The sequence below is a fragment of the Emys orbicularis genome, chromosome 11, assembly GCF_028017835.1.
Source record: "Emys orbicularis isolate rEmyOrb1 chromosome 11, rEmyOrb1.hap1, whole genome shotgun sequence".
NCBI lineage: Eukaryota > Metazoa > Chordata > Testudines > Emydidae > Emys > Emys orbicularis.
Window position 1 is genome coordinate 41,244,976 of NC_088693.1, and position 12,365 is coordinate 41,257,340.

The following is a 12,365-nucleotide window of genomic DNA, read 5'->3' on the forward strand; positions in this document are numbered from 1 at the left end:
TGTAGATTCAAAAAGGAGCAAGCCACATTGTCCTCACTGTCAAACGTGTCAGGCTTGGCATACATGATGGAGATTAATGAAGTATCATGAGAGTAATATGGTTCCTGAAAAGCTTCTACAATTTGGAGTAGGGTCTTAATCATTTGAAATGCAAAGCTGTTCACATTTAGTGAACTTGTATGTTCACTGGGGGTGCCATATTTTAATTCAAAACAAACGAGTAATTTCATTGGGAAGGGGGGAGATTTTTCCCCTAGGTATATACTGTATGCTTTCTGTTTTTAGATATTCTGTCTAAATAAAAATTCATATGCTTTTTGAAGTAGCACAGTTTATTGTGAACAATGAGCAACATCTAATATTCATTTCTTCTTGGACTGTTGAGGTGTATTAAATTTAAAGAAGATAATATCGCCATCCTCAACTATGTAATTTCTGCCTTGTCGTCTGTATTTCCCAGCACTCTGTAAATGGAAAAGACAGGAGAAAAACAGGTTATTACTTTAAAATTAAGTTTTTACTAAAAAACCCCCCAGATTTATAAATATTATTTTTGTTTAAAATAAAACAGTACCATTATCTCAAATTCAGAGTTTGATTCTTGTAATGACTTCTTGATTTGGGCAGAACTGGATTTTACATACATAGATAACCATAATTTCCTCTCCATTAAACGGATAGCACATAAATATGATTAGACCGGTATCGTGAAGCTTTATTACATGATGTTAATGGTACATTTCTGATGTGTCTGTAAACACCAGCAACTCATTAGAACAAAATGGATAAAACACCATTTTCTTTTAGTTCTTAGGCTTTTTATTCCCACCTCCAAAATGTCCTCAAGTGTAAATACTAATGATAGCAATCTAAGACTTTACTGCTAGAAAGACAATCAAAAATGATTTGTATCCTAACTACACAGCTCTCATACTGGTCTTGTTGACCACTTCCAGGTGGTCTGCTGAGCTGCTGCTATCAATGAAGAAGCACGCACAGTCAAGACAAAGATCATCCCACCATGTCAGAAAGTTATAATTGGGCATGCAATACTCTTCAAGCAGAGCTTCCTTCTATGCTTCTGCACAGGACAAGAAGGGCTGAGAAACACAAAATAAAGTCTCAGTCTTTTTGTTAGGTATTTGTTTGGAGTAAATTTAACTAATCAAATTTACCGGTGACACAAAAGTTAGGAGGACAGCAAGTCCACAAAAGGACAGAAGTGACCTGCAAGGTGGGCTGCTGAGTTTGGAACAGGGCTGAACCAGCAGGCTGGAGGCAATTATAGGATATTTGGAACTCAAATGTAAAGTCCTACACTTTGGGAGAAAAAACAGAGCAGATACAAAATAGGTGTGGATGCTACTACACATTGGTACCTCCCTGCACTGAAGTGTGTGATAATTTTCTTCTCTCTTTGATGCTGTCCTAAGTTGGTTTGTTTTTATTAAGGCAAGTATTGTAAGGGCTACAGGGATGGTGTGGGATCAACACTGTAAGGAGGTTTACATGAACATTTATTTTTAAGAAGTGATCTACAACATGGAAAAGTTGAGACCCACTCCTGTAGCTCAATACTCTTCCTGTTTTGAAGAGTTCTCCTGCAAGGGAAACTGCTTCCATGCAAGTCTTTGCTGTGCCAATTTTCTCAATGACCTACCATAGTGGTGGCATGCTAAGATACTACTGTAGAAAAGCTGTTAACTAATTACCTTAATTACAGCAGAACAGGTCAGATTAATGGTACATAATTACTTTAGGTACTTTTCTGCCACAAAACCCTCCTTTGCAAACCACCACATTTCCCATGTTGGTGTGTAGGAATCTAGAAGCTCAATGATCTTGTAGCTGTCATTCCCAATTTAAATGGGAGGACCAGTGACTTTCACCTCCGGTAAATCTCTCAGATGCAAGAGCCTATACAACAAACACTTAATGCTACAGTAATTGACCCTATCCCATATGACATGTCTATTAATACCGAAATAAGATCTTAAAAACGTTGACTTCTTTTTCTGGAAATTTTCTTAGAATATACAAGGTTTGCTCTCAAGTAATATTAGTAATTCTTCCCTTTGAAGATACTAATAATGCTCTAAGTCAAGAGTAATTAGACTAATTGGTAGCATAAACACTAATAAAACAGTCTGCTGCAAAAAATCATCAGCAAGCGTAAGCTGCATGCACATGTATGTAGACTTTTTACAGATAAATACACATACTTTTCAACTGGAGAAAGGAGAGATGCATTATTCACAAATATTTACAGAATAACCTAGTTTACACAAAGCAGCACCAGTTCAGGTTTTCTAGGACACCACTACATTCTGTCATAAAGTGGTATAGTCTTCTTTCATTAAATACATTTTGACATACTTATATACATTTATGTATTTCTGTTACTAGTTTACAATTAACAGTGACAGTGTTCCTTTAAATTCTCTAGAGACCATTTAATCCATTTCCATTGCTATCAGAAACACTGGTTGAAAAAAATCAATACCCATTTGTGAATCTTGAGTATGTATTAAACAAGACACGTCTAACCAGTTCATTTGCACTTGAAAGCAGCCATCTGTAGAAGCCAGCTTTGCCTAAGCAGATATGATTGCTAATAATGTGATATCCCTGTAGACTACAAAGCCCACACAGAGCTATTCAGTATACAGTTCACAGCATTGGCATTAAATTAGTTATGCTGTACTGGTGTTACACACACACAAAATCAAACTTAAAAATCGATCAACTTGATAACATACAAAACAAGCAACTCCAAATACCAATGTTATTTTAACTGAATCCAAAAGCTCCCAAGTTTAATTTTGAAATTTAACAGCAATATAAGTTAATTAATATAGTCTACAGCTTGAGACAGCGTTTTTCAATTTATATTTAAGAAGCCTATGTAATATCATAAAGTTTTCTAAAAGCAAGGATTTCCTTTTACTAGGCTTTTAAAACGTTTGTATAAGCAAATGTAAATATTTGTGCTCTATAGACATATTAAAATTTGTTCATAACAAAATCTATTTAATTATGATTTACAGTTGGAGCACAGAAAAAGTTCTAATTTCTAGATTCTTACATTGGGAGAAAACATCTAAATCAAAACTTACCAGAAAAATACTTACTGAAGATCACAATATCTACTAAGGTGACGTAGCTCTTATGCAGGATACTCATATGTGTATTTCAGCAACTACTGTTGGTATAATTTGAGTCCCAGCTACGTAAACAAGTTTTCTGACTAAGGAATATTTGATTTATTTACACTGTGGTTTAGCTCTACAACTATAAACTCTACTTCCCTTTTCACAAGATAGTTCACATGCTACAATGAACCAATTATACTGGGATTTCCCCTCCCATCCCCCGCCTCCCCCCCCACTTCCTGGGGTTCAAACAGACCTATAAAAGCCCTGCTGCTCAGTATCATCTTCCTTAGTGATACTACTGAGAATAAGAGGAATCTGAAATCAGTTTTGCATAGCTTTCAAACTATCAAATTGCAAAAAATGAGGCAGAGCCTTTTAAATTCTTTAACTCATTATAGTAGGAGCCTTCAAATACTGTGGTGGGTTAAACCTAACTAACCTTTTTAAAATGCAACACTCATCAAGTCTATGTGAAATAAAGGGAAATTCTACTTCCTTATAATAAAAACAAAACCTGCAAAGACTGAAATAGCATTACAAAGAAATACAGCTCTTCTTACTACATTTATTTGCCATGTATAATTTTACTCCATGTTTAATAACTGCAAATCAGATTTAATTTATCAGAAGTAATAAGGGCACAACTTTAGGCACCCAATCAGTCTCTGCCCTCTAGTGTTGAGAACGCAGATAAAATGCCTCATCTTCATGAACATGTACAGCACAAGAAAAAAAATTACAAAGTGTCAGTACAAGAAAAAAGTTTTTCATTTAATTAGCTTATAACCTATTCTGTAAATAATAGCCAGGAAACTATCTATTGTACAGTATAGGCTACATACAATTACTGTGGTCACTATAAAATCTTGATGTTACTGCATCACAGTATTTACTTTATGCATGGTATCTGCAGTTCGTCCTATACTTACGAGGAAGTCTGCCCATTTTGTCATAATATTAACTGCTGAACACGGCAAATGTTAAAATTTTAATCGTGCCTAATATAGTCTCTGATAGGATACTACTAACAAAAAAATTATTATATTTCAGTAATAAAATATTTCCTTAAACATTTGCATTAGAAATTTGATACACAGTTGTAATGTAATGCCTTCACTGCTGACTTCACAACAAACTTACTTCTTATTAATAGAAATAGATAGTGGGGAGGGGGAAGGGGGGGCGGGAATGGGGAGGTTAAAGTAATCTGAAAGCTAGCCATCCCATTAAAAATAGCCAATTTTCTAAAAAGAGTCAAAATATTTTTAAATGTTACAAAAATATCACCATGGTCTAAAATATTAAGATTAGATGGTTAATATTATAAACCTATGTGAAACTTTATTACAACTCTTGCTCGTAATGTTGACATTTGGTCTGTTAGCTGTCATATTTCAGTTACTAAAATTGTCACATCTCTGTTAGTTAAACTAGTGTATTTTAATTCTTTTCCAAGTATAAAACGACAGTACATCTGTGGTCTATTATTAGAGGTAACTGTCAGATTCACTTACCACCAGAGATTTCTTCCCAATGAAAGAAGAGTCTTGAAATGGGAAAATGGTGTGTATGGGGGAGGGGCACTGGCAAAGATGGGGAGCTCACCTTGACAGCTGTTTCCGAACCTTCTTCTTTAAAGTCTTCATATTTCATTACTTCAGCCATAATGAATCCCTTTTCAAAATCTGTGTGAATCTTTCCTGCTGCCTGAGGAGCCTTCGTCCCTTTCTGTCAAAGGAAAGACCAGAAGAAAATTAATTGCATTTAAGAAGATTGATTGCAGGAGAGAGGTTTCTCCTTTCTCCTATGCTTTCAGGCTCTACTGAAACTTTGTTTCATATCAGTTAATACGTTAGGCATACAACTGGCGAATTCTCAATATTGGGACATATAGATAGATGCCCTTAGCACAGATAAACCAACTGATCTTAAAGAAGGGCAGCTTTGTTTTTTCCTAATGGGTATCAACAGCAGTATTGATTTTATAAGCTCTGGTTGTGTTTTGTTGTGAGATTCACTTTGATCTCCAGTTCTTTCCAGAGAAAATGAGGAAAATAAAGATTTTTAAGTAACTTTTAAAGCTGAATTATCAAAGACTTCAGTTGAGTCCAAATAAATGTTCACTGTCTTTCAGATAGACTACTTCATCTATCCAATAAGTATATTTGGAACCATAAATACATTTTTAAAAATCTCAAACCTGAATAATATATTACATCTTATTCAACAATTATTTAATAAGTGTAAATACAGAACAAATATGTTTTTATAAATTGCCATCCAATGATATTCTAATCATAAATACAATAATGAAAATATATAACTACATATATTCATGCAACCTTCATAAAAGAGAATTTAAATTTATGTAAAAGAATGCATGCCGCCTGTCTTGAATTACAAGGGCACACATTCTGTGCACACACAACCATGGAAAGAAATTTGAGAAATAATGGTGACCTAAAAGCTGCTTAATAAAGCATGTTAAAGTGCTAAGGAGTCTGACACTGTAAAGCACAGTTTTTACAATAAAAGATGTATTGGGTTAATATGGCTACTCACTGATGCTTACCTGACTAAATATCTTAGCACATTAAATCAAGGATACTTACAATCAGTCTTAAGATAAACCAGCTTTCAAATTTTCTAGCAAAGGGCAAACATCTTTCCTACTGGAAATGCTAGAGTTTTGGAAGGTTGTTTTTCAAACAATGGCAAATAATGCAGAGTAGCAATACATCCATGATTTAATGTTATTTTGTGAACCTATATAACGGACCTTGGCTAGGAGTCATTACTTCAAGGGGGATGGAGTGGAGAAAACTTACAATTAAATTTCCATGAAAAACATATTTAACATCTAAGTTGAAATGCCTAAATATCTATAGTAATATTAAATCAAAATAAAAATGTAACAGAATAAATTACAGTGGTTATTGAAAACAGAAATTATTTTCTTTGAAATGAAATCAAAGCAGCACTGAAATTCATTACATAGCACTAAAATAAATGGAAGCAGCAGATTAAAACTCAATGACATTCACTACCTCTGAAAGTTGATATTTTTATAATCTGTAAAATGAAATTTGTAAGCATATGCATTTCAAAATATTTTTCAGTACTAATCTCTATATTATAATGTATTTACATTCAAAAGCAAACCATTACAGCTCAGCTCTTATTGTCCTCAGGGAATAAATTAGTCTCTCTCTATGGTTGTAATCAGTCTACATGGATATTTAAACACATATAATATACTTTTTAGACATATGTAACTGGACAGAACATATAAAACTATCAAAATAAACTACTTCTAAATATTCAAATCAGTAAAAGACCTTAATTATTACACTGATTTTAGGGTTTTGAGCCCAATTGTGTATCCATGAGGAATATAATGATGTTATATTGCTTTTATTACTGAAAATGTAATCCGAGCAAAGCAAAGGAGGAAAGAACCACCTGCAACCCAAACAAACTTAGCGAATACAAAATGAAAAGCAACATCAATTTCACTGCAGACAAACCCAGTCACACAGATTAAGCAAGCACAATACTGGTACGTCTTATCTCTGACCACAGGAGGAGGGTAGACAGATTCTACAGGATGAAGAAATTCAGACTATGTAATAGGCAGAATCAATTGTTACCTGCCTCAATCAATGCAGCTCCACTTTCACTGTTCAGCAGCTCACAAATAATTAAAGTTATCCTGGACAAAAACCTCATCTGTAATGACTAGCTAACCGCCACCATGACAAACTTCAAAGTCAGTGATATCAATCTGAATTCAATAGTGTGGAACTGGATGTAGCTGATGAATAAGTATGAATCTTACCCTGATGGTCCATGCACGCACTTCATCTGGGCCTGCAGTGAAAAAGTATTCTAGTTGGAGTGCTGCATACCCAGCCTTAATGATCTTTGGTAAAGCACTGAAATAAAATCAAACCAATTCATTCAACATATAGGCAAGAAACAGCTAAATGCCACAAGTAATCAATTTACAAGGAAAAGCACACATTTGGAAGACACTGGATCTTTTTTCTTATTACTTTTAAACATGTTGGTAAGCCGAATAGGTGTTTTTTATAAACTCCCTGTAGGAGAATTACTTTTTACTACACCAACACAGACAGCATTTTGGTTTGTTTATTCTGCAAAATGCAGAAAGACAGGAGAAATTTAAATCCTCCTATCACACAGTACTTTTGGTCTCATGCAAATTATTTCCAGGACCTTAGCTAATGAAAGAACAATTGTCTGACTGAAATTCAATATTCAAACAATTTATTACAGTTATTCAGAAAAATTATGGCAAATTTTTCTCACCATCCTAATTCCCCATAGATGACGAAAGAGTTTTGGTGATCATTCCTTCTCAAAAATATACATAACTAATACTTATGTTATAATTAAAACACTGTAGAGAGATGACAGATGACAGTTAAAAACTTAATTTAAAATAAATCTTTTCACTCTGTCTCATGGTAAAGAAAGGAGAAGATTCCCTCTTTATAATGGTAATTACTCTGTCATTTATTATTCTATCAGCACAAGCAATTAAATTACTGCAAGGAAATAGTTGATAATAAAGTGTAGGGAAAATGAATGCTAATTAACCTTTGTGTCATGTTCTCTTCCAGATACTTCTGTTTCTCCTCAGCACTCATTTCTTGCAACTTGAGTTCCAAGGCCCCACTAAAAGGAATGACCAAGGCACCTGGGTCATGCTTGTCCACCCACTTTATAATTTTTATCAACCTGTAGACAAAAAAGGGCACAACATTATCTTGTAGTGCATGCATGACTGTACCACATTCATTATTATCAAGTAGCACATACATATTCATAAGAATTGCACGGTTTTATGATGCCATCTTTTTGTGTATTGCTTTCCAAGGTCAAGGCATTAACAGGCAGCAATTGCTTCAGGTGTACTACATTAATATTTTACTATCATCTGATTTTACTTCAGAATATATTCTATAAGAAACAAGAATAGATTTTAGAAAATAACTAAATCTTTGACTGACATTAAACATGTGTAAGTTAAAGCTGCCTGTTTCAGTCAAACTTTGAGGTTCCATGGACATATTTTTTCTTAGACTTCCAAAAGTGATACTTCTTTCATTTGATGAGGTAAAAATAGGATCTTCAGTTTTTCCTTCATCTATCTCCTTTTATGAGCATGTCCTAGAGGCTACAGCAGCTGACATCGGCAGGTGGAAAGAACACAAGGCTCTATAGGCTCCTATATAGCAAGCAGCATCCCGGTTCTGTTGACTATTGATTGTGGAGTGTATAATAGCTAATGAATACAAGATCACATGTTTCTTCTAGTTCCTCCCACCTTCCATTACTTCTACGGGATAAAGCCTCTGAATAGTAGTAATAGTTTTATTTTTTGAATGAAGAGTCAAAAAAATGTGCTACTATTTCTCTTCATTATCAATAACTCTAGCAATACTAGTAATACTTTGCTGTTTATAACCCCCACCTAATCCAATGTTCAGATAAGCAGAACTGCCAGATTACAACTACATAGATTTGCAGAACTAGTTTATTAAGGGTTTACCATCCTATCACAAAACAGTTATGTTTTTGTAAAAACTAGTGTGTAGGTTCATAAATTACTAGTACATTTAAATAAATACAAGATCATTAAAATAATTTAAACTAAAAGTGTAAGCATATCTGTGATTACAAATACTATATATTAGGAGATTCAATTAAGACATTCACAAATTACTTGAAAAGGATTGTGTGTTTGTAATGTTATTTACATGGCAATATTTTAGACTAGGCTGTTATTTTTTCCATTAACTCCTGACATGCTCAGAAAGTAAACTTAACAGGTATGGTGTCTAGGAAATATTCTTGAGATCCAAGGTATAGAATTCAATATAGCAGTATGGGTGCTATGGATGGCTCATACCTAAAGTACCCACATAACATATGGTTTTTATGCTTGCTGAGTTCTTATTCTTAGTCCCACTAATCTCCCAGATTTAGACTAAGGTTTTAACAGCTATTATGGTAAAGCGCTTTGAAAGTGTGGCCTGCAATCCTTTAAATAATCAATGCAAATGTCACCTCAGAAAAAAAAATGAACTAAACCACAAGTTCATCAACACACATTTGTCAGAGAAAATAGCAGGGGATCAGAGCTATTATGAGATTAAGTGTATGGCCCACTGAGTAGGGTTTTAGATGGGACAAAGAATATAAAAGTTCACTCAACAGTTTTCACACGTTTGTTATATAAGGCTGCTCTTCTATCATTTACTTATGTAAATACCCCACCAGTAGTTTTCAATGCTTATTATACAAATCTTTTTTTCCTTCAGTTATCGAGTGAAAATAGTCTAGTAGCAAAGACTGATATTGGGACAGTGTTGCCTTCCTAAGTATCTAATCCAAAAATAACACCAACTAGTTCAGATTTCTGAAACCTCATGGGACATTTAACCCCCGAACAGCAGCATTTCTCCAACTGACATTTTAGGTAACACAAATTATTAAACTATGCGTATATCAAAAGTCACAATTTACCATTACTGGCCTTTTACTCAAAAGAATACCTAGAAATCCTGCTATTCACAGCTGTACTTCAAAGGGTGTACATTTATTTTGTTTAAAAAGTAAACACTTAATATTCTGGCTTTTATACTAATTAGATAATGTACTATGTGACCAAGTGAAAGAAAAGCATGAACCATACAAACAAAAGGAAGTGAAATCTGTGTAAAAATAATGTCTAAAATCAGATACAAATTTTGTTTGGTAAATAATGGTCATCATAACTCATAAACTAAGAACTGTTGTGGAACAACAAGATAAGAAATAATTACCTTGGATAAAACACCAATTCAGAATAATAATAGTCCTACACTGTCATTTTAACAGCTTTTCTATTGAGTCCTTAGAGGGATTATTTGCATTCCTCAGGTATTCTATTGTACAATTCAGATGAATAAAGACTTACAAATCATTTCTCTACCGCCAGTGAGAGACTTTGATCCAGTGAATACACCATTGTACCTTAACTATAATTGGCAAAAATCCTGACAGTGTAGAGCATCACAAGCTTAATAACAAAGGGGAATATCTCAAAGTGTTGACAGATGATCTTCATAATGCAGAAGCCGAGCTGGTACGTTTTAGCAATAAATGAGCACTGAGGTCTAAAGGTCTCTGAAGTGACTGACATCAGACCTGCCACAGCCTCACGAAAAGAATAAGGTAACTGCATCACACTCTGTATAGACAGTTAGCTTCTCTGTCTGTGTGTTTCACTTTTGTGACTTTCAATGTCACAGGAAATACTTAAAAAACACTCAGGTATTTCCCTAACACAGACCAAAACAGACTACCAAAATAAAGAGTACCAGAAGCATAAAGCCTGGTGGAAAAAACTCTGAACTCTTTTCAAACCATATATTGGTGACTGATAACTTAATGAATGCAAGAATCAAAATGTTAAACTTGGTTTCCTATGCTAAGTACCAAAGTTGCCAAAAAAGAACAAAATTCCTTTTAAAAACTATTGTGGTAGTAACAATTAATGCCAACTTCTACATTTCTTTGAGTGCATTATTATTACAGGAACATGCTGGAAATGTTTATAAAAAGATGAGACAATATTACACTTATTTGGAATTGTGCTAAGGTAAGCAAATCCTAGAGAATTCCTTCAGCCGTTAATGTTATACTTGACAGAAAGGAAGAACAATTTTCTTCATAGTTTGTTTAGTTTACAGAAACACTATCAACTTAAAAATTGCAGTTGTCTGATTTTTTAAAAGAAAATACAATAACACCTGAAATAACTATAAGTGAAAGAGAAAACTTATTTCCTCCAACTTTGCTTACTTTGTGCATTTGCCAGCACTTAGTTAAACTAATTATGCAGTTTCCCCTGTAGAGTCAGTCTGTTTCTCTGTGGCTGTGTGGATCTCTCACAAGTAACTGGGGAGATAAAAATATTTTAAAATAGGAAAATATAATGGTAAAACCACTACTGGTAGCAGAAAGATTCAGGGGTAGGTGTAGTGCCTAAAACTAATTTTAAGTCATTTTAAAAAATGTATTTTCAAGTTGACAGTGTCCCTTTAAACACAATAACTGAAAACTATGTAATACTGAATATAGTATTTAACTATTCCACATATTTTTCACATGTGCCAAATGCTGTATTATATACAAAATGAATCTCTCAAAGGCATCAACTTTGCAGGAATGCGAAAGTGGCATATTTTAAAAACCAGTGAAAATTGTCTATACTACTAGAAATAATGAGAGGAGTACGGAGGAGCTGAAACTGTGGAAAGACCTAGTATGTAGAACCTAGTTAACTAAATACTTTCTGCTCTCCTTTGTATATTATAACCAGAGTAATAGTGTATGTGGTAACAATATCATGGGACAAAACCAAATTAAAATATTTTTTCCTCAAAAAAAAAAAAAAAAAAATGGAAAAAAAGGAATTTTTTGGTACTACTTGTAAATTGCACTTCTTTTAAGTGTGCCAAAAACTGGAAGCTAGGCTGCTCCTTTGCTTAATCAGTGTCTCAGGTCCACAAATCAAATGACAGAAGATTTGGGGGCTTTTTTTGCCTCAGATAGCAACTCATCTTCACTAATTGTTGATAACTTCCTAAGCAGGACCCAAACTCTGAACCATAGTCTCCAGCAAACAGACTGACAGACAGTTCAACCAATCCACCTTCAAGTTAAAAGTTCCTGCCTGGTAATTGATCATGCCCCTGAACCAGAAAATAAGGCTAGTCTCATTGTTCTGAGATTGAAAAAGTTGAGGTGTGCCTTCATTTCTGGTCTGGACCACGCCCTTTGGGCGTTTCTGGATAGGAGAATTTCACTAGTGACTGTCCATTGAGGCTCTTGAGAGGGCATGATAGTCAATAATTTTCTGGTAGTTCTAGCTAACAGAGAGATTTGACTGTCTGCCATATTGAGAATACATGGACACCTGAAACTAATCTGACTAGTGGTTCCATTGAGTCAAGAGCGCTCTTAATAGAGGACAAGGATGTGTCTTGGTCCATGACAGCAGTTCTGCAAAGATGCTCATGATTCCCAGTATCTGAAATATGTGACGGTTGTTGGGATCTGTATCTCCCTTAACGTCTCTGCAATATGAACTATTCCACTTTCTCCTGTGAAAAGAACTAGTCCACTGTCTCCCTC

The 12,365-nt window shown here is 34.3% G+C and overlaps 1 protein-coding gene across 4 annotated transcripts in view; it reads right to left on the reverse strand.

The window, feature by feature from the left end:
- Positions 1-314: 314 nt before the first annotated feature.
- Positions 315-12,365, reverse strand: part of OLA1 (Obg like ATPase 1) — a 205,585-nt gene continuing 193,534 nt past the window's right edge. For all 4 annotated transcript variants that reach the window (XM_065413132.1, XM_065413129.1, XM_065413130.1 and 1 more), the window contains 4 exons: positions 7,779-7,919; positions 6,994-7,090; positions 4,761-4,883; positions 315-464 (listed from right to left, as the gene is read on the reverse strand). In XM_065413132.1, coding sequence (XP_065269204.1) covers positions 363-464; positions 4,761-4,883; positions 6,994-7,090; positions 7,779-7,919 — 463 coding nt within the window. In that variant the 3' untranslated portion in view covers positions 315-362. The remainder of the gene's footprint in view (positions 465-4,760; positions 4,884-6,993; positions 7,091-7,778; positions 7,920-12,365) is intronic.